This window comes from Urtica dioica, chromosome 10, assembly GCF_054948205.1.
Source record: "Urtica dioica subsp. dioica isolate 48M chromosome 10, U.dioica_male_clone48M_v1_H2, whole genome shotgun sequence".
Taxonomy (NCBI): Eukaryota; Viridiplantae; Streptophyta; class Magnoliopsida; order Rosales; family Urticaceae; genus Urtica; species Urtica dioica.
In genome coordinates this window covers 1177732-1199952 of record NC_142765.1, presented here as the reverse complement: position 1 = coordinate 1199952, position 22221 = coordinate 1177732, and the positions used below count along the sequence as shown (strand labels likewise).

At 40.1% G+C, this 22221-nt stretch overlaps 2 protein-coding genes across 2 annotated transcripts; one reads left to right on the top strand and one right to left on the bottom strand.

The window, feature by feature from the left end:
- Positions 1 to 239: 239 nt before the first annotated feature.
- On the bottom strand, positions 240 to 1214 carry LOC149382877 (uncharacterized). Its single transcript, XM_089628867.1, has one exon. It carries the CDS (start codon positions 1212 to 1214, stop codon positions 240 to 242), a length of 975 nt encoding a protein of 324 aa, XP_089484993.1.
- A 12892-nt stretch (positions 1215 to 14106) lies between these two features.
- Positions 14107 to 20488, top strand: PAO1 (polyamine oxidase 1). Its single transcript, XM_089628689.1, has 10 exons — positions 14107 to 14298; positions 14427 to 14676; positions 14791 to 14922; positions 15065 to 15126; positions 15240 to 15394; positions 16662 to 16805; positions 17879 to 18028; positions 18996 to 19250; positions 19670 to 19751; positions 19852 to 20488. The coding sequence occupies exons 1-10, from the start codon at positions 14247 to 14249 to the stop codon at positions 20061 to 20063; spliced, it is 1494 nt and encodes a 497-aa protein (XP_089484815.1). The 5' UTR covers positions 14107 to 14246; the 3' UTR covers positions 20064 to 20488.
- The last annotated feature ends 1733 nt before the right edge of the window (positions 20489 to 22221 follow it).

Here is a 22221-nt window from a genome sequence, read left to right as displayed (position 1 = left end):
CCTCTCCCCCTGATTGCCTAAAAAAAACAAAAGGCAAGGATAGACCATCACAGAGGGAGGAACAAACAACCTGAAAAGATGAGAACTTGAATACACAGCATATCATTAACCAGCAAAAGTATGAGAAAGCTGTCTTACAAACCATTCAGTAAGAACACATCAGTCTGAAACACACAGAAGCAGTAGCAAAAGATGTCTTAAAAAGTAGAATATTACAGACCAGGTCTTGAGAGAAAAAATTAAGCCGAACCACCAATAATATCCTGGTCACTCCCAGAGACTTCATCATCGTCTTCAGCCCTGTCATCACTCTCAGATTCTTCAGCAGCTTCAGAAACATGGGACACAGAGGCTTGACTCGGCTGAGAAGAGGTAGCTGAGTTAGGGGCAGTAAGATCCTTGACAAGAGCTTCACACTTGGTCTTCCTGGAGGAGAGAGTCTCGATGGTCTTTTTAAGAGTCTCAATCTCTTCAAGAAGTTCATTCACCACTTTTCTCTGAACATCTTCTGTCATAGATCCCAAGTGAAGTTTGCTTGCAGGGGCGTCAGATGTCACGACAGAAGGTCTGACAAGATCTTGGGTATGTTTCCCTTCAAATAATTTGGGACTGAAGGTGAGAGCACCAGGTCGTTTACCCACCACATCTGAACTTCTCAAGATGTTCTTGTTTTGATCAAGCAGGATCCCAGTGATAAGAGAGGGAAAGGCTATGGGAAGCTTTACTGCAAAAGACTTGGCATGCTTTGCCAAGTGATCAAACACAAAATCACCAAAATCAAATGAGGAGCAGGTACCTATTTGGAAGATGAGACGTGCCAGATCAGCCGTGATACTCGACTCATGAGAGGAGGGAGCCCAATTGGCGATGCCAATGCGATAAAGGACGGAGTATTTGGCAGTAAGCTCGGCAGAAGGCAAGGTCCCCTTTGAAGGCCAGAACTTAGTTTCGTCGCCTGTGATCTCTTGCGCGATGATGTCCAGAGAGGGAACACGATCGGCTGTGATGATCTTCCCTCGACCCAGGAACTTGTTGATTACATCGGGAGAAAACTCAAAACAATGTCCTCTGACAAAGATCTTCCTGAACTCTGCGTCTTCTGGAGAATCGAAGGATGGGGAGAGATTCACAATAAATTCCTTCACTAGAGCCGGATAGAAAACTCCAATATCAGTGACAGTCCTGAGCATCTCGGCATCGTGAAGGAGCTCCATGACAGCATCAATTTTGATCGCCTCAGCAGACAATTCCTTTTCAGGAAAAATGGCTCGATGATACACATATCTCTATTTGAGAACACCATCTTCTTTATGGAAAGAGACATTGTCCAAGGGGGCAGTAGGGACATTCTTCGGGAGCTTTTGCCCTCCCACAGATCTCTTGTTTCCCAAACCAAGAGAAATTACAGGTTCTTCTTCTTCAACCACCTGGTCCTCAACAACATGAGACAAGGGAGTCTGAGCCGACTTCTTTACTCGCTTCTTAATCATGCCCACCTTTTCTTTCTTCTTTTTCTTGACAGGGATGGGGTCAGCAGTAGAGCTTTCTTCCAGAGACTTCCTCTTCTTCTTTCTCTTCTCCGACAGAAGAGTGGCTAAGCAGACATCATCATCTCTCTGTACCTTCTTCTTCAGAGAAGCGAGAATTTCCTCTCCAACATCCTGAACATGGTCTCCCTTCCCCTCTTGCCCCAAAGAAGATGTAGGAACATCTTTCGTGACTTCTTTACTTAGACCCAGAATACCTCCAATGGCGTCAACAGGAGGAGGCTCTTGAACATGGGGAAGAGAATCCATATCCCTAGGATTATCAACATGGATATCAGAAGCTTTAGGGTTACCTTGTACAATCTTGTGAGGACTCTCGATTGGAGATCCTCCAGAGCGAACTTCTTCTTCAGGAACAGCTTCGTCTCGTGTCTCTTCTTTGGAAGAACTGCTGGAGCTTGCTTCACCTGTGATGTAAGTGATGGAAAGAGCAGCTTTCTTGAGAATGGCGCTTCTGGCGGCGGAAATGGATGAATTCTCAGGAGGAACCGATGACCCAGCGATTGCACCTCCGGCCTGACCATCGGCGCGTTCTCTGGATCGCAGTCCTCGAACCCTAACACCGTGCATGTTGCTTTCAGCGCCTGGTTTCCTTGTCGCGACATTTTTCCTCTTCATTGTGGCTTTCTCCTTTTCTGAGGGAATGGTTGTGTTGATCCTGCTTCTGGTGCCAACCATTTTGAAAGGAATTTTAAGAAAACTGCTACACAGGTAACCGTCAAGAATGATAAGCGAGCAAATATGGGAAACAAAGCTTAAGAACACCGAAGAAAAACGGGAAATTTCAAAGTTCAAACAAGAAGTAACTTCCCCTTCTTTCTCGAGAATGTAACCGTCTGCATGAATGAGAGCAAGGCACGGAGAAATACGACGTCGTGACATAAAGTGGGCCTTGATCGATCTTAGGCCCAGAGAAACAACAATTGGCACTTTAGCCCGGCACAACAGTCGAATGGGCCAACCATATAAATGTGCCCATGAAATGAAATTCACAATAGACACGCAAACAAGAATCAGCGAAGGATTAGCACAGAAGATAAGACCAAAAATCCCTAATTGTTATTGATCAATAACGCATAAACCAAGAGAGGATCTGAGATTTTCAAACCGGTTAGCATCCAAAGCCTTGGTAAAAGTATCTGCAAGCTGTTTCTCGGTGTGAATGTATTCGAGTTTGATCTTCTTTTCTTCTACAAGATCTCGAATGAAATGATGTCTGATCTCTATATGCTTGGTCTTACTGTGTTGAACAGGATTTTTTGAGATGTTGATTGCGCTAATGTTGTCGCAGAACAATGTCATGACATCTTGTCCAACATTATATTCAGTTAGCATCTGCTTCATCCAGAGAAGCTGAGTGCAGCTACTCCCAGCGGCGATGTATTAAGCTTCAGCTGTGGACAGGGAAACACAGTTCTGCTTCTTGCTTAACCAGGAGATGAGATTGTTTCCAAGGTAGAAACATCCACCAGAGGTACTTTTTCTATCGACCGTGCTACCTGCCCAGTCAGCATCACAGTATCCCACAAGCGTAGAGGAAGTATCATAAGTATATAAGAGGCCAAAATTGGCAGTTCCTGAGATGTACCTTATGATTCGCTTGGCTTGAGCCAGATGACTAGCTTTGGGATTGGCTTGATATCGCACACACACACCTACAGAGTAGGCTATGTCTGGTCGGCTGGCAGTGAGGTACAGAAGACTGCCAATAATACTCCTGTAGAGGCTTTGATCAACAGATTCTCCATGCTCATCCTTAGAGAGTTTGATGTGAGTAGTGGCAGGGGTCCGCTTGTGAGAAGAATTTTCCAAGCCAAACTTCTTAACCAAGTTTTTGGCATACTTACTTTGGGAGATAAAGATACCATCTTCCATTTGCTTGATCTGGAAGCCCAGAAAGTAGTTTAGCTCACCGACCATACTCATTTCAAACTCTGACTGCATTTGTCGAACAAAAAGGTCCACCATCTTGGTTGACATTCCTCCAAAAAGGATATCGTCAACATATATCTGGGCAATCATAAGATTTCCATTCTCCTTTTTCACGAACAAAGTCTTGTCAACTCCACCTCGGGTGTAACCATTCTGCACAAGGAACTGAGTCAATCTCTCATACCATGCACGAGGAGCCTGCTTAAGGCCATAGAGAGCTTTTCTGAGTCTGTAGACATGTTGTGGAGAGCTGGGATCTGTAAACCCTTTTGGTTGTGCTACATAGACTTCCTCATTCAGGTACCCATTGAGAAAAGCACTCTTAACATCCATCTGGTAAAGCTTGAAGTGCAGGTGACAAGAGATGCCAAGCAGGAGTCTGATTGCTTCAAGTCTCGCAACAGGGGCAAAGGTTTCATCAAAGTCTACGCCTTCCACCTGTGTATAGCCCTGCGCCACAAGTCTAGCTTTGTTCCGAGTTATATTACCATGTTCATCAGATTTATTCTTAAAAATCCACTTAGTTCCAATGACATTCACATTGTCAGGCTTAGGAACTAACTCCCAGACTTCATTTATTTCAAACTGAACAAGTTCCTCTTGCATAGCATTAACCCAGTATTCGTCATCAATTGCCTCATTAATATTCTTAGGTTCAATCTTAGAGACAAAGCAGAGATTACCAATCATCTCCCGATAGTTAACAGGAGGTTTTGGACGAGTCTTTATTCCTTCACTGATTTCGCCAATCACCTCATGAGCATGATGATTTTTCTGAATTCTTCTGGAAGGAATTATTTGTTCAGTCTCAGGAGGAGATCATTCATCTGGAACAATGTCGCTTACTTTGTCATCAGCATCAGTCTTGACATTTGGGTTTCCAGAAGAGATGTCGTCCAAAGAGTTTTCAGCATCTGTCCTGTCATCTGTGTTACTAGGAAAAACTTCATCCTCATCATTAGTACTGTTAGTATCATCATGATCATCGTTAACCACCACATTTATGGACTCCATCATAGTCTTAGTGCGTTTGTTAAAAACACGATAGGCACGACTATTTCTAGAATATCCAAGAAATATACCTTCATCACTTTTAGGGTCAAATTTTCGTCGAGGATCTCTGTCAGCGAGTATATAACAAACCGAACCAAAGACATGAAAGTACTTCACATTAGGCTTTCTCCCCCTCCATATTTCATAATGAGTGATCGAAGTACCTGGAGGAATAGTAACTCGATTGTGAATATGGCAGGCAGTATTAAGAGCTTCTGCCCAGAAATGTGGTGGAATGTTTTTAGCCAACATCATAACTCTAGCCATCTCTTGGAGGGTTCGATTTTTCCTTTCAACAATTCCATTTTGTTGTGGTGTGATAGGAGCAGAGAATTCATGGGCTATCCCTTCTTCAGTACAGAACTTAGCAAAGCTCATGTTCTCAAATTCCCTCCCATGATCACTCCGGATCCTGATCACTTTGCCGATGCTCTCTCCTTTTTCTCTCTGAACCTTCTTACAAAGAGCTTCAAAAACAGCAAAAGTGTCAGATTTCTCACGAATAAATTCAACCCAAGTATACATGGAGTAGTCATCCACACATACGAACACGTATCTCTTCCCTCCGAGACTTTCGACCTGCATTGGTCCCATCAAATCCATGTGAAGAAGCTCCAGAACACGGGATGTGGTAAGATGTTGCACCATCTTGTGAGACTTCTTGACCTGTTTCCCAATTTGGCATTCACCACAAATTTTTCCTTCAACAATCTTTAGATTTGGGACACCGATGATGGCTTTCTCAGAAACAATTTTCTGCATGCTTCTGAGATTAAGGTGACCAAGCTTTTGATGCCAAAGCTTGGTTTCGTCAACCTTGGTCAAGAGGCAACTGTTCTTTGGTACGGGTGACCACATGTAGCAGTTGTCACGTGATCTGGTTCCTCGCATAATTTCATCCCGTTCCTCATTAATCACCACACACTTATCACGAGTAAAATTGACATAAGTTTAGATCACAAAGCTGACTAATACTGATGAGATTAGCAGTAAGTCCTTCTACCAACAACGCCTCAGTCAAACAAAACATACCAGGATAGTTTAACTGACCTTTACCCACAATTTTGGCTTTTACTCCATCTCCAAAAGTAACATGACAGTTGGAGTAAGGTTTCACGTTGGTCAGGAATGTGTGATCACCTGTCATATGACGAGAGCAGCCACTATCGAAATACCAGTCACTTCCGGTGGATGCACTCAGAGATGTGTAGGCAATATTGGCATGATAGTTCGTATTTTTTACTCTCCATTCCAGCCGAGTAGAAGGTTGTTGACGAGGTAAGACATTCCTGTGAATGGACTTTTGCTGACGAATGTTTCTCCCGTATAACCGATAGCAAAAAGGTCGAATATGTCCCTTTCTTCCACAATAATGGCATACCCAACGAGGTCTGTTGACTAGAGACCTGGTTGGTCCAGAGGGATGATGCCGGGGAAGATCATGAGATTTGTCATTACCAGATGGTTGAGGCATGTTTCGCGACATCTGGCTAGTCTGCTTTTGGGGAATGAACGTAGTCTGGGATGATGAAGCTCCATGGGTGTATCCAAGCCCCTTCATCTTCTTTGGGGGTTTGCCAATGGTGAGGATTTTGTCAAGGCTGTCAGTCCCAGAGTTCAGCATTCTGACTGATTTAGCCATTTGATCAAGTTCCCTATTCAGCCGACTGACTTCCTTCTTCAGATCCACAATCGTTTCTAGGAGCCTTGCCTTATCTTCTGTCAGAGTAAGAATAAGAGCACTCTGTTTGTCAAGAATCTGGGATTCCTCAACCCATTTGGTGTGCAGGGTATTGTATGCTTCATTCATAGCATCGTCAGATAGTTCTTCATCTAGAACATATTTCTGAGAGCATTCACCAAATTCATTAGTAGACTCATGAGTATAGACAGAGGCAGTAAAGGCTACAAAGTTACTTATCTGATCTGAGTCGCTATCTTCATCTTCTTCATCCGAAAGAGTAGCGTTGTATCCTTTTTTCTGTTTCTTGAGGAAGTTGGGACACTCCTTTTGAATATGTCCAAAACCTTCACATTCGTGGCACTGAATGCCTTTGCCTTTGCCAGATCGTTCACCACTTTTACTATTCCTGTGAGGATTAGCATTCTTCTGGAATCGTTGTTGGAAATTGTCATCGACATCTTGCGAGACATTTTTCCCATTCATCTGGTTGAGTCTTTTCATGACCCTGCTATAGTTTTTTGCAAGCATAGCTATAGTATCGTCAATATCATTGTCAGAGTCTGAGTATACCTGTTCCCTTTGTTCATGAATTGAGCTTTTGAGGGCCATCCCTCTGTGTTTCTTTTCCACCTTAGGAAGAGAGAGCTCAAAAGTCATGAGGGATCCCATGAGCTCGTCGAACTTCAACGTCTTTAGGTCATGAACTTCCTCAATGGCCGTGATTTTCATTTTGAACCTAGGGCTCAAAGCTCTCAGGTTTTTTCGAACAAGATCTTCATCCGTCATTGGTTTCCCGATAGAATATGATTCATTGGCAAGATCACGAATACGAACGTTGAACTCAGCAACTGATTCATCCTCGAGCATTGTGAGGGCTTCAAAATTGGTTGTGAGATATTGAATTTTCTGCTCACGGACCTTTGTAGTTCCCCCATAGGCAACAGCGAGGATTTCCCAGGCCTCTTTGGCAGTAGTGCATGTATTTATCAACCTGAAAACATCTTTATCGACTCCGTTAATATAGCATTAAGAGCACGAGAGTTACCAAGGGCTGCCTCATCTTCAGTGGGGGTCCAGTCCTTTTCGGGTTTTGTGCCAGTACGGGCTCCTTTGTCATCAGTCATCATAGGAGCTTCCCACCCGTGTATCACAGCTTTCCATGTTCGGCTATCAAGGGACTTCAAGAAAGCGGTCATGCGTGCCTTCCAATAACCATAGTTGGTTCCGTCGAGTACTGGAGGACGATTGACAGAGCCTCCCTCTCGGGAACTATCCATAATAGGTAATCAGAAAAAGAAATCCAGGAAACCACCAAACAGATCAAGGTGCCGGCTTTGATACCAATTGAAATTATGATTAGTTGCAAAGACAAGATGTCGTACACAATGTGTTGACAATGTGTCCGACAACTTGCTTGAACACATATATGGATAAACAACAGGACAGTGCAGAAAACAAAGTACACACGATATGGTTACCCAGTTCGATGAAACACAGCTACATCTGGGGGCACGCTGCCAGTGGAAAGGTTTTTCACTATCTTGTAGTCAATAGTACACACAAGGTTTATATCTGATTACAAACAATAAATCAATAAAACCTAGAGACTATTACCACCAGTGATCACCTAGTCAGGGACTCCCCCTGAATTTGAGCTCCGTCTCAATTCCACCCTTCGAGCAACCTCCTGGCTCGGATGACCTTTAGTCTTTAGTAGTACGTGAACCTTCAATCACGTGAACACAAAACCCAACTCTCACAGACACTCAATCTTTGTGGAATAGTGTTTGAGAGAATACACCACTTATAACCAAAGCACACAGCCTCCCAGTCCGCCGGTCTTGCACGTCTAAGAGCTCTGAGTGTTTGATCAAAAGCGTCAAGGCTGCTAAGGGGGAACGCATGGCTTTTATAGCAGCTTTACAATCCTGGAAGTTATCTTGGGTTTCCTTACCCGGCCTCAAGCGAATATCACATAGTAAAGACTCCATCAAGGCGAATATCGTGCAATGAAGACAGAAGCGAGAGATATCTTGCAATGAAGACATCAGCGAGGCAGATATCTCGTAATGAAGACAGCAGCGAAGCAATAAGTCAAAACTGGAAACTTGCCAGAAAAAGAGTCTGCACACAGGAGGAAAGATGTCATACCAGAAGTGAAAACATAACAACCGACATCTTTCCACACAACTTGCACTAAAAAAAATAAAGCCAACAAAAAACGTATCAACAAACTCAACAAAGAACGTGAAGAACACGATGAACGCGGAAGATCCAAAGACTCGGAAATTCAAGGATCCGGAGACCCAAAGATCCAAAGAACACGAACACGGCGAGAAGAGAAGAACTTCACCAAACCCAACCTACGTGCGGTCATAGGGTCCGTCCCTAGATCGAACAACGGATGGTTCTTAGTGCTAATTCAAAAACGCGATTAACATTTTGGCGCTAGAAGGAGGGGTTCTCGAGAACAACCACGAGCTCTCTACCAGCAAACTCTTTTCCACTGCGGAAAACCTTTCAATACGATGAAGATTGACCCCAAAGCTTTCTCCACGGAAGCTTTCCACCACGACCTTAACCCTTACCTCAAAGGCAATCGCCTTGGTGACCAGAGACTTTTCCCTAAACAAACTTTATGGCCCTGGAATGGATACGACCAAGACGATCCGGTCGGGCACAAAGATAAAATACTCCATATCGGAGGCGACCGAGACGCCCCGACGAGATACAAAACAAGACCCGAAAACGGATACGACTGAGACGATCCGAGCGGGCACAAAGAAAATGACCCCATGTCGACGGCGACCGAGACGCCTCGACAAAACAAGACCCCGGAACAGATACAACCGAGAAGATCCGATCGAGTACAAAGAAAAAATGACTCTAATTGGGAGACGACCGAGACGTCCCGGTGAGATATGAAATCAAGACACCAGAATGGATACGACGGATACGATCCGACCGGGCACAATCAAAGAAACCCTTGACAAAGTCCTTGGCTAGAATACTTAATCAAACCCTAAAAACAAGGCCCACGACAACGACCATTGTAGCTCAACGCCTTAATGGCTTCGCGATCATTATCGCTCAACGCCACCTTGGCTCGTAACTCTTGTCGCTCAAACACCACCTTGGCTCCGACCCTTGTCGCTCGAATGTCTCTCTGGCTCGCGACCCTAATCGCTCAACGCCTCCCTGGAAATTCGAACATACGACCCCGGATAGTTAAGGTCGGATCGGCCCTGAGTGGCATAATGACTCCGACCCATTATGGCTTGGACTAGTCCTAAGAAGGGCGAAGCCCCGACCTCAAGGGGTACGAGCGAGCCTAGCCCAAAAAGGCACCCACCCTGGCCGTAAGTGGTTAAGTCATCATGCTACTCGGATTTCGGTTCACTTAAACTCCATGCGGTTCGAAAAAGATTCGATCCTAAGAGAGAGACCATCACAAAATCTACATTGAGGAGTGCAATGCCCCATACCACTAGTGGGTTGAGTCGGTCTCGAGAAAAGCCCACCTTACGAGGCATGGTCTCCCGAGACCATGATCTTCCGAGATCGAGCACAGCCACGAAAAAGACTTACTCAGCCATAAGAAGTTTGGGTCGTTGCACCACTCAACATAGGTTTTTCTTGGGTCTCTCAGCCTTACGAGGTCATGTTTTACGAGACGCAACTCTACGGGGCTAGCCTTACGAGGTCAAGTCTCACGGAACTCAATCCTACGGGATCAAGCCTTACGAGGCCATGTCACACAGGACCCAATCCTACGGGATCTAGCCTTACGAGGCCACGTCCCACGGGACACAATCCTTCGGGATCTAGCCTTATGAGGCCACGTCCCACGGGACTCAATCCTACGGGATCAAGCCTTACGAGGCCATGTCCCATGGGACCCAATCCTACGGGATTTAGCCTTACGAGGCCACGTCCCACGGGACTCAATCCTACGGGATCAACCACACGGGGTTAGCCTTACGAGGCCACGTCCCACGAGGCGCAGTCCTACGGGATCCACCCCACGGGGTTAGCCTTACGAGGCCACGTCCCACGGGACGCAATCCTACAGGATCCACCCCACGGGGTTAGCCTTACGAGGCCATGTCTCACGGGACCTAAATTTTGGAAAGTCGCATCCCACGAGGCGTACCGCTACAAGATACGTATCTAAATAACAAATGGGAAACCGAACAGTCCAAAGATATCAACGACGAAGCTCTCGGGGAATTCAAACTAAATTTCTCGCTCGACAAGTCGCTCAAGAAACTGGGGGGTTAATGTTATGCCGTTATTTTCACATGGTATAAATAACACCCCAAGAGCAAAAGATAACACGTCAAGTCCACACACAAGGCACAAGTCCACAAGCAAATTCACGCACCAAGCGCCGAGTCAACACTCATGAAATGTCTTTCAAAAGACTCTCAAAGAATGTTTTCGAGCTAGAATTCATGAAAAATCTTCAAGACAAAACCATAACATGACCACCCGGTCGGCCAAAGAAAATGACCACCCGGATGGTCAAAGAAAATGACCATCCGGCCGGCCAAAAAAGAAGACCATCCGGCCATCTTCACTCGGCCAAGATCACCCGGTCATCTTCACTCGGCCAATATCACCCAGTCATCTTCACCCGGCCAAGACCACCCGGTCGTCTTCACTCGGCCAAGACCACCCGACCATCTTCACCTGGTTGTCTTCACTCGGTCAAGATCACCCCCGTCATCTTCACCCGGCCAAGATCACCCGGTCGTCTTCACTCGGCCAAGACTACCCGGCCATCTTCACCCGGTCGTCTTCACTCAGTCAAGATCACCCGGTTGTCTTCACTCGGCTAAGATCACCCGGCCATCTTCACTCGGCCAAGACCACCCGGCCGTCTTCACTCGGCCAAGACCACCCGGTCATCTCCACCACCAAATCAAGTATTTTTCACCAAACCTCTTGGCTCCTATAAATACCCCATCCATTCACAACACAAAGTAAGTTTCTCTCAACTTGTCAAAACTCTACAAAAATCACACCACCCCTTTCTCTCTCTAGAAAACATAGAGACAAGTACAAATCGTTTACCAAAAACACAACACAACACGACTAATGTTGAGCGTCGGAGAACGCGCCGAGGGAAAACCTCCCGCGTCCCTCTAGATTCACGTTTTCTTGTGGTTAGGTGAAAGTGCGAGGATTCGAAGACCCGACGAAGAACGCGAAGAACGTGGAAGATCCGAAGACCCGGAGACTCGAAGATCCGAAGACCCGGTCACTGGAAGATCCGAAGAACACGAACACGTGAGAAACACGAAGAACATGAAAGATTCAAAGGGTTGAAGACTCAAAGAAGCAAAGACTGAAGAACTCAACGAAGAACACGAAAGATCCCAAGATCCGGAAACTCAAGGACTCGGAAAACCCGAAGATCCAAATAACACAAACACGGCGAGAAGAGAAGAACTTCACCAAACCCAACCTACGTGCGGTCATAGGGTCCGGCCCTAGATCGAACCACGGACGGTTCTTAGTGCTAATCCAAAAACGCGATTAAAAATCCTCACGTAGAATGAGACTCATCCATGGGAACAAATGAAAGTGTTTATGATTGTCAAATTTATAGAGAGAATACTACATAACATGCTAAAATAAAATAGCTCAATATTAACTTGTTTGTAGAAAAAAAATTATTCCTCTAATTTGGGGATGAAACCAAATAACCGAAATCAATCGAACAAAAAATGTAATTCAGCCAAAAATAATTGAACAAACAACCTCAATTGCGACACATACAGAATATTAGTCTGTTTTTTTTTTTAATACAACAACCAAACACAAATGAAAAATCTAACAAAATAGCTATAGAAGAAAAATAAATGTCGAAAATCAGCCATAGCGAAGCTAGAATTGAATAAAACATATATTGAAAAGACCCTACCAACTAGCACGAGTATTCCAGAAAGAGACGAGCCACCTAAAAGATCGCACAACACAACGACAAATCTGTTTCAAATGCTCACACGAACATCAGGGCTACCTCCCATGATCAAATGAGAATTAAAGCATAAACTACTCAAATTTGACACTTGATTATGACTGTTTGATAATATAGATGTTTACATATGTATTTTTAAGTATTTTGATCAAATATAACATACATTTATGTTCACGGTTTTAAGGTTAATTGATTTACTCGGTGTTAATACAATGGTAAACAATTTGAGCTGACATAATAGTTCCACCACGGTGTACTATGTCGAAGAGAGTCAAAGCGTAGAGCTCGATGTCCAAATAATAGGAGGAAAACATTAGGTTGTGAGGTAAGATTCGAAAATAATCGAGCAAAACCGAGAAGATTAGAGAAACTATGGTGGTGACATAAAGACTAGTCAAACAAGTGATAAAATGTGACAACGTATTTACAAAGATAAAAGTCTCAAAAGCAAGGCGAGCAGTCATCAAACCAAATACCATACACGAGCATGTGTGCAATTGTTATCAATATAATTTATTTAAAATAAATAAATTTTGATAGTTTAATGGGTAGAACGAAAGACAAAAAACGGGATGCTCTCATTCACACTCATACGTGTGCGTGTGTGTGTATATATATACACAAGCAATATGTCCCAAGGCATAGTTTAGAGGTAAAAATAATTAATATATTTTAGTCTGGAGGAAAAAAAATATATAGAGACATGTTTAGAAATATTTATGGTTGAAAAAAATGTATTTAAAGTTTTTGTAGACATTTTTATCTTTCTGATTAAAAAAAAAAATCGGTACGAATGAACACTATTTGTATTTAGGGTTCAATCTCTTATTTTTTCTCAAACAAAAAAAAAGTTTTTCTTAAATAAAAAATCACAAATCACTACTCATTGAATAGTGTTTTGTGAATGTCCCTCTTTTTATATTTTATATAATAACATAATATCTCTTCGAGCATCCCATCATCAACATCTCCTATCACATTATGCTTATTTTTTTTTCTCTTTAGAGTTAGATTTTTACTTATGTTCGGGTTATTCTGCTCGATATAATTCGTTTTGATATGCTTAGACCATAATTGTAATAAATTTTTGTCATCAACACTTAGCGTCACCAAATGAAACCTTTAAACTTGGAGCACGCACATACGTATACATATACATACATATATATATACACTATCATGTATGTGTATATATATATATATATATATTAAAGTAAGTTTTTTATTGTACAAGTTGATGGGTTGACAAATTTATTCTTTTTTTTTTTTTTTGTATCTTTTTAATAGTTTCATATGTTATGATATGGACCACACGGCTTGATCAGTCGTCCTACTCCTCTCATCTAACTTGTCCCTCTCCTCGCCATTCTAGAGTTTATTTTTCTAATGTCAAAATGACATATTTACCCTTATAATTACAATAATACTACTTTATTTTAGTTTGGACTTTGGATTGCTTCTTGAAAACCTTACTTTTCTTTGCTAATGAGAAACTTACTTGAACACATCACCACCACTTTTAAGTTCCAAAATAATTTAAAAAGACTTGGAAAATAGAGCTTTCAATTTGCACAAATGGGACACAATATTGCATAATGTGGATAGTATAAATGTTTATTTCTATAACAAATATCTAGACGTAAAATGCATCTCAAATTAATCGATCCTCTCACGCGGTCACACCGCGCTCACACCAAATAAAAAAAACACGTCAAGCAAATAAGGAAAAATAAAAAATAAAAAAATAAGAATCTCCACTTGCCCTAAACTTTGATTCCCGAATATACCCCTGTTCAAAATACCAAAATATCGTTATTTGCCCATAATTTTTAGCAATAGCCAGACCCGTCAAAATTAACAAGCTCTACATTCACTTTATCGCAAAATAAAAATATATAATGGAAAAGTTGATATCCCAAACACAAAAGAAAGCAAAACTAAATAAATAAATAAATAAAAATGAAAAAAGAAAACTATATAAACTAACTTCCGCGCTTCTATTGCCAAACCAAACGCAAAACCTCTCTTTCTCTCTCTAGAAATCATGGACTCCCCTTCTCACTCCTCCGTCATCATAATCGGCGCCGGCGTCTCCGGTGAGCCAGAACTCCTTCCAATTCTAACCCCTCAGCTCCCTCTTATTCTCGTCCTGGCCCCAAAATCTAAAAAACTTCTCACTCAAGTCCATCTCTGCCTCTTATTACTTCTTTTTAATTTTTTTCAGGAATCTCGGCGGCGAAGGTTCTGGCTCAGAACGGAGTCGAAGACTTTGTGATTCTCGAAGCTTCCGACAGAATCGGAGGAAGAATAAGGAAGGAGAGTTTTGGCGACGTCGCGGTGGAGCTCGGCGCCGGATGGATCGCCGGCGTCGGAGGCAGAGAGCCGAATCCTGTTTGGGAGCTCGCCAAAGACTCTGCCCTAAGAACCTGCTTCTCCGATTACAGTAATGCCAGATATAATATCTACGATCGGAGGTGCGTGACGATTCGAACGATCTCGAATTTCATATCTATCGGTTTTCTACGGAAAGATTTCATTCCTTGATTGTTGATAATGTCGGTTCGGTTTCGGTGCTGTAATTGATTCAGCGGGAAGATTTTCCCGAGTGGACTCGCCGCCGAGTCGTACAAGAAAGCTGTTGAATCGGCGATCGAACAGCTAAGAATTCAAGAAGCTAATATTTGCGGTCTCAATATTTCCAAAATTATTGAACCACCTTCGTGAGTCTCCAATTTTTTTTTTTTTTTTTTTTTTTTTTTTTTTTTTTTACCTGAATCGCAATAACTAACTATATCCAAAATTTTCTAATCAATTATATATATATATATATATATATTGATATTTTTTTGTTCTTTTTTCAAGTGTTCCTAAAACGCCAATAGAGCTTGCCATTGACTTTCTTCTACATGATTTCGAGATGGCAGGTTAGTTTCCCAGAACAGTGAATCAAATCAACTATTCAACTAATTCATATTTTTGTTATGAGAAATTCATTGAAAAATGATATAAAAAAATCGTTCCTGATTGATTTTTGCAGAGGTTGAACCTATTTCTACTTATGTGGATTTTGGGGAGAGAGAGTTTCTAGTTGCAGATGAGAGGGGTTATGACCATTTGCTCTACAAAATGGCTGAGGAATTTCTTTTTACCTCTGGAGGTAAAATCTTGGACAGTCGTCTCAAACTTAACCAGGTAAAAATCAAGTCCCATATGATCTTTTTTAGTTGTTTGCATATGTACTGTTTTTTATCTTATTTTTAGTTGAGTTGAGAGATTATTTGATTTGATTATGACCCACTTTTTGGAGTTATAGATAATGACATATTATGAGAGTAGTTTTTCTTTTACGTTTCGTTGCTTCCTTAATAGTGATGGATTATAATAATGATATTGGGAAATCATAAAGCCTTTATTGGAGTCAACTCAACTTTTTTTTAGTTAAACAGTGAGTGGAATAGCTAGATTCTCTTGTTCTAGGTTCTTTCATGATTCATACAAAAGAGTTGTTAAATAGCTCTTCTTATCTTATATGATTGTCAGTAACTTTATATTTTTTTAAGGGATTACTACTATTAGATCAAAGAGGCAAGTACTGTTAAACACAGAAGGGTTAATAGATTACAGTCATATCACATGTTAAGCCTTTTTGGTCCTGTGAACAAGCTCAAATGTTAGTAATATTAGTTTGGAACTATAAATGAGACAGAGAACAATTCCAATTGGAATTGGAATTGGAATTTGACATTTTGTCCCACACATTCTGTTGCTGCAAACAGTAAAGCTTAGAAATAAGTCAAGCCAAATTGATGGGAAAAAAAAAGTAGAGCCAAAAGACCCCACAAAGAGCCACAAACTTGACCGACCAACAATACCTTTATTTAAAAAAAAAAAAAAAATTCTTCCCATTTCTAATGGAAAGGAGACCTTCATAGAGAAGAGAATGGGCTTTTAATTTACCATATTCATAAATAAGAGTAGGTCCCAAGATCCCAATTTTTCCCAATTCTGCAGATGCGTCCATTATGAGAGAACAATAACCGTTGAGGTGAGATGTCATGTCATCTCTAATAAGAACACCAAAGTAGAGTCTCTAGTCACTTCACCACATTTACTTTCTGAATCCCTCAGAAAAAAAAAAAAAAAAAATCAGCACTGTCACTCTCCGGATCTTCCAATGGATGGTCTGTGATTGTAGAGCAGCAGTCTAGAAGAAGTTCTTTCTAGTGGTCATTTCTGTTCTCCTAAATCCCACCTTCAGAGCTTCAACATTAACCAGTTTTTATTTATGAAAATGTATGACTGACTCGTGTAAAAAAAAAAAAAGTTAAAAATTGGGATTATATGACCAAGTGAAAAACCCAACTTCTTCATTAGACATTTGTGCTAGAGAATGCTGTGATCTCTGAAATTAATAAATAAATAATTTATAATATAAAGAAAGATGATGATATTGTGGCAGGTTGTGAGGGAAGTAGAGCAGTCAAGAAACGGCGTTAGAGTGATGACGGAAGATGGGCGTGTGTACAGTGCCAACTATCTTATTTTGTCCGTTAGCATTGGCGTCCTTCAGAGCGACCTCATTTCCTTCAACCCACCTTTTCCCGTAAGTCACTCTCTTAATATATTACAACATTCCCAACATGGTTTCTCTTTCTCAGATCCAAAGGATCAATATATATATACATATATATAAATGACGTGTCGTAATAAGCAGTTAAGTCAGTCAGTAAGTACTGCTGTGTCACAGACTTGATACTTGAAATATTTTCTTGGTCAACAACTTGTGTGTAGAAGAAGTCAAGAAGAGTGAGTGAGTGAGTGACCCACAAAAATTAAATGCAATTTTTTATTTATTTATTTAGTTTTACCTGCTCCAGATTCATGCACAGCTAGCTAGCTATATACCTATATACCGAGTGAATGATTTCCGAGGTGTTTGTTTGTTGGTCGGGTTAAATAATATACGAATTCTGTGGATTTCATATTCTGTTTTCTTCTATAACAACTCTTAGACCCACAGTAATTTGCTGCTAGTTGACTAACCTGGCACCATTTTTGCCTTACATGTGATATCATATTATATGATACATGTAAAGATCACACACGTGCGACTATATATTGGACAAAGTTCTAACCTAGGTTAGTTTTCTATTTAGGTTCGAAAACACAATGGTTATTCTCGTCTTAAAACCTCGGTTAGCCATTTTTTAATTTCTTAAAGTAGCCTAAAACTTAGTATTTTCCCCTACTTGAATCGGTTAATCCGTTGTTTGAAATCGGTTAAGAAAACATTTTAACCAGTAAGAAGTTGCATAATTATGTTGGACTTTTATGAAAAAAGAAACATTTAATTGATTAACTAAACCATCGAAATTCAGAGATTTGTTAAATAGTCAAAAATTTGATATTTTAAATAAATAATTATTATGGTGATGTGACATTATTTGAACGTTTTTAGTATTTCATTTACGCGCTTGAAGTCTGATGGTTATTTACAATTATTTATGATTACTAATGTTTTTTAAGATTTGTTAATAAAATTTCTTGGTTATTTACTTAAAAGTTACAAAAAAAAAAAATTAGCTATATTGCAAAACTTAGTTTTCATATGATAAAAAAAAAAAGAGATTTGCGTTGTGAGCTGGTTGTGAGTGATAATTTTGAATTATGGAACAGAGATGGAAAACAGAGGCTATACAGCAATGTGATGTGATAGTGTACACAAAGATATTTCTCAAATTCCCTTCTAGGTTTTGGCCATGTGGGCCCGGGCAAGAGTTCTTCATCTATGCCCATGAGCGCAGAGGTTACTACACATTTTGGCAGGTTGGTATATATTTTTCTTATTGAGTTTACTTCAAACAAACATATCATGTTTTTTTTTTTGTGTAAATTGCTAAACGTGGAACTTTATTTGGTAGCTAGTCTTCTTGATATGCGTTGTGCTTTCGTTGACCCTTTCCACTCATTATTAATTAGGCGCCACTATAGAGTAACCTTTCGTGGTGTCAAAATGCTAAACAGAAAATATAAAAACTTTTTCGATTTGCATCTCAAATATTTACCATTTAATATGTCTCGTCCATGCACTCATCTGAATTCTACAGTGGATAAAGTTTTACGAATATAATAAGTTTTTTTTTTTTTCCTATATTTTATATCTAGTTGCAAATCAGTTTTTTTGCATGTAGCATTAATGTATAATAAATATGTATTATTGTCACTAATTGCGGCGAAACTGTAGAGTGGCCCCACCAGAAAAAACTGGCAAAAATACATGTTTTTTTTTTCTATGCTTTTAGAGATCATTTTCCGTTGCATAATGATTAAGACATTGTCTATGCTTGTGTATTTTTCAGAGTTGGTTTGCAGCTTATTAAACTATAAAAAGAAACAAATAAAATTGTTTGTTTTTTTAAAAGTAGTGTGAAAAGTTAAAACACTTGTCCATGATTAGATTTTGATGATTTGTTTGATGTTTGTGTCGTTTTCTCAAACCCATCTCTGTCTCAGCTGTGCTCTCTCTCTTTTTTTTTTCTTCACCTGATTACATGCTAAATACAATAATGAAGGTAATAATATCAAATTCTATTAACAAACACAGTATAGAAAATCCATCCATGATTATTTTAATGCCCACACGTGGCCTGTTGCGGGGACATGGTGGGATCGATGTGGATTCTCTGTGTGATTTCATTTTGTTATATATTTAAAATAAAAAAAACACAAGAGATTTGGTGTCCCTTTGTTTGTTGATAACTTGATATATACATATATATATGTACACACACAGCACATGGAGAACGCTTATCCAGGGTCAAACATGCTTGTGGTGACGTTGACTAATGGAGAGTCAAAGCGAGTTGAAGCCCAGCTGGACAGTGAGACATTGAAAGAGGCCATGGAAGTCCTTCGAGATATGTTTGGGCCCAATATTCCTGATGCCACGGACATACTCGTGCCTCGTTGGTGGATCAATAGATTCCAACGTGGAAGCTATAGTAATTACCCTTTAATCACCAATGACCAAGATTTTCGTGACATCAAGGTAATCACTCTAATATTAAACTTCATTAATGATCCTTTTTTTTTTTTTTATAAATTTGAAAATAATAATAATAATAATACTCATCTTTTTTTACACTCTTTTGAAAAATAACTCTGTCCATGCACATAATAATATAGTAGTATGCTATATTTTTTTTTTTTTTTTTGACCGGTTTAAACAAAATTTCAATTTGTCATAATTTTTGCTGCTCAAGATATTAGTTTGATGACTAAATTTAATTTTTTGAAAGGGGCTCGCATTTGACATTACTGTTCCCGTCCCTTTTGGGTTTAAATTTAAAATGAAAATTATAATACGACAGGTTTAGGTGGTCAAAATTTTCATTTTAACTGTGTAGTTACTGCTTTCTCAGTCTATAGTTTGAGTAATTTGTGTTTGTGTGTGTGGTGAATAATCAGGCTCCGGTGGGACGGATATCGTTCACCGGTGAACACACGAGCGAGAGATTTAGCGGCTATGTCCACGGCGCTTATCTCGCCGGTGAGAACTTTTATGTTTCTAAACACGGTTTATTATTTATTTTAATTAATTAAAAGAGAAAAAAGAAAGAAAAGCTATAGTGGTCTGTTTCCCTCCACAGGCATTGAGACTAGCAAAGCTTTGCTGCGAGAGATGGAAAACGACAAGGAGAGAGAAAACGACAAGCAAGCGTTCATGCTAGAGCCGTTGCTGGCGTTGACTTTGAGTCAAACGGAAAGTGTTTCGGTTTCCGTTTCAGGTCCCCACAAATGCGAAATACCGACGCAGTTGTATCTCAGCGGCAATATTGGAATACAAGAAGCCATACTGTGACTCCAACTAGAAGATGGACATAACTCAACTTAACAAAAAAAAAATGCTCAGAGAGAAACAAGGGTTTGGATGAATTAATTCAACCCTTGTTTTGTGCCAGTCCCATAAACAAGGGAAGAAGGAAAAAAAAAAATTGTGTATTTAGGGAAGAGTATGTATGTATTTGATTAATTTATTTGTGGGGGCGTATACTTGAGCATATTGCTTGAAAAAAAATAGGGATGTGTAGCATTTTCAAAATAATTTATTTATATTAAAAAAAAAGTAAGAGAGAGGAAGTTAATTTATGGGAGTTGAATTTTACTGATTCTTCGGCTTCCTTGTGAAATTCATTAAAATAAGGCTTTTTTTTTTTTTTTCTTCTACATTTTGTCCACATTGACACATTCAAAGTTGTTTTTTTAATCGATTTCAGGTTTTTTTTTTATGAGATACTGCTGTACTTCGGAAATTCATTCAGAGCAAGAATATATATACATATATATATATATATATATATATATATATATATATTACTATGTTTTCTTGTTACCGAGATTTCTCTATTATCCCGATCAAAATTTTCACCAGACCTAATCAGAAAAAACTACGAGTAAAGTTCTCCAACCTTTGACTTGTTCTGTACGTAACGGCAGAGATTCAGTTTAAGACCAAAAAAAAATGAAGAAGAGAAAAAAGGTCTACTTCCGAAACTCATCTATTCTCTGAAGATATTGACTCACAGTCCATGGCCATCTTTATAGAGGACTTGCGAGCAAGTCGACGATTACATGATTAATCGTCCCGTTAGTTGCACGCAAGTCGACTACAAAGAAAGCCGTGGAGTGAGAAAGTGAGAGAGAGAGAGAGAGAATCCACGCAATTTGTTTTCTGAAGGAATTGTTGAGACTACAGCAAAATGGGAAAAATGGCTTTATATAGCGCCTTAAATGGGCTGTGATCTATGGGCCTAGGCCTAGCCCACTCTGATTTGGCATCCTTCAATTTTTTTTTTTTTTTTACATGTACAATGACAACAAGACATAAGATTCTTACCGTCAATAATTCACTACAAATTTCAAAATATTTAAAATTTACTTTCTATTTTACTGATTACATTAACCCAAGTGGGAGTTACTGACTGACTGATCTGAGCACATTGCTTGAATACGTTTGATAACTCATTTTTTATTTTTCATCAAAATTTAATTTAAACAAATCTACAAATAATTTTTTTTAAAAAAAATTATATCCGATCTCCAGGTTGAAACACGAGACATGTTGTTCTAAGTTTGGTGTGTGTTGGAAGAATTGTAAATAATAAGCTTTATTTACAAGTAAATGGATGATTTGTGGCTAATATTTGAGTGGGGTCCACTCTTCGGAATTTGTTAATTCTTGCGTATTCTTATTCCTCGTTGCGTTGGGTATAAGATTGATTATTTATTTGCCAAAATCATTACTATAATGAATGAGAAATTGATGCTCAAAGTATGCTTAAAGAACACATTAGTCATGTGGAAATAAAGTGAATTGCAAAAGTCCCACATGGGTTGGGTAAGTGTGTTGTGGTAGTGTTTATATACCATCCTCTCTCTTTAGTGGTCAAGCAAGTGCAAGAGAGGAGAGTGTGTGTGGGTTATCTCTTAACCCCTCACGCGCGCACACACACACGCCGCCGCCGAGCCGGGCCCGGCCCGGACCCGGGCCCGGGTCTCGGGCTTTGGGCTTACCCTTAACTTTTTATTGCAAAGTTCACTTACGATTTCTTTTAATTCCATAACATAACTTTTGTGTTATGTTGGGAATTAATTTATTCTGCATGGGATAAATGCATTACGTGGCTTTATTCTGGAGAATAAAGGAGACTTAATGGAGACGTTTTTTAGCGAGCTTCCAAGGCTGCTCACGTTCAAAACCTGCAGAGTTAGTGAGCAGTAATGAGCATTAATGTATTAATTGGAGGTTATGGCTGAACGTTTTAGATGGTTCAAATTCGGAACCTCCTCTGCTTGCTCGGCTATAAAAGGCCTTCGAGTCTCTCATTCTGGACAGATCGAAAAACACTCCTCTCTCCCTCTCTTTGAAATTGTTTTGTTTTGTAGTCTGGTGATAGGTTCTGACGCTCTGGTTCTAGTTCGCCGAAGCCGAGTTTTGTGGTGCATTGCTCGTCTTGAAG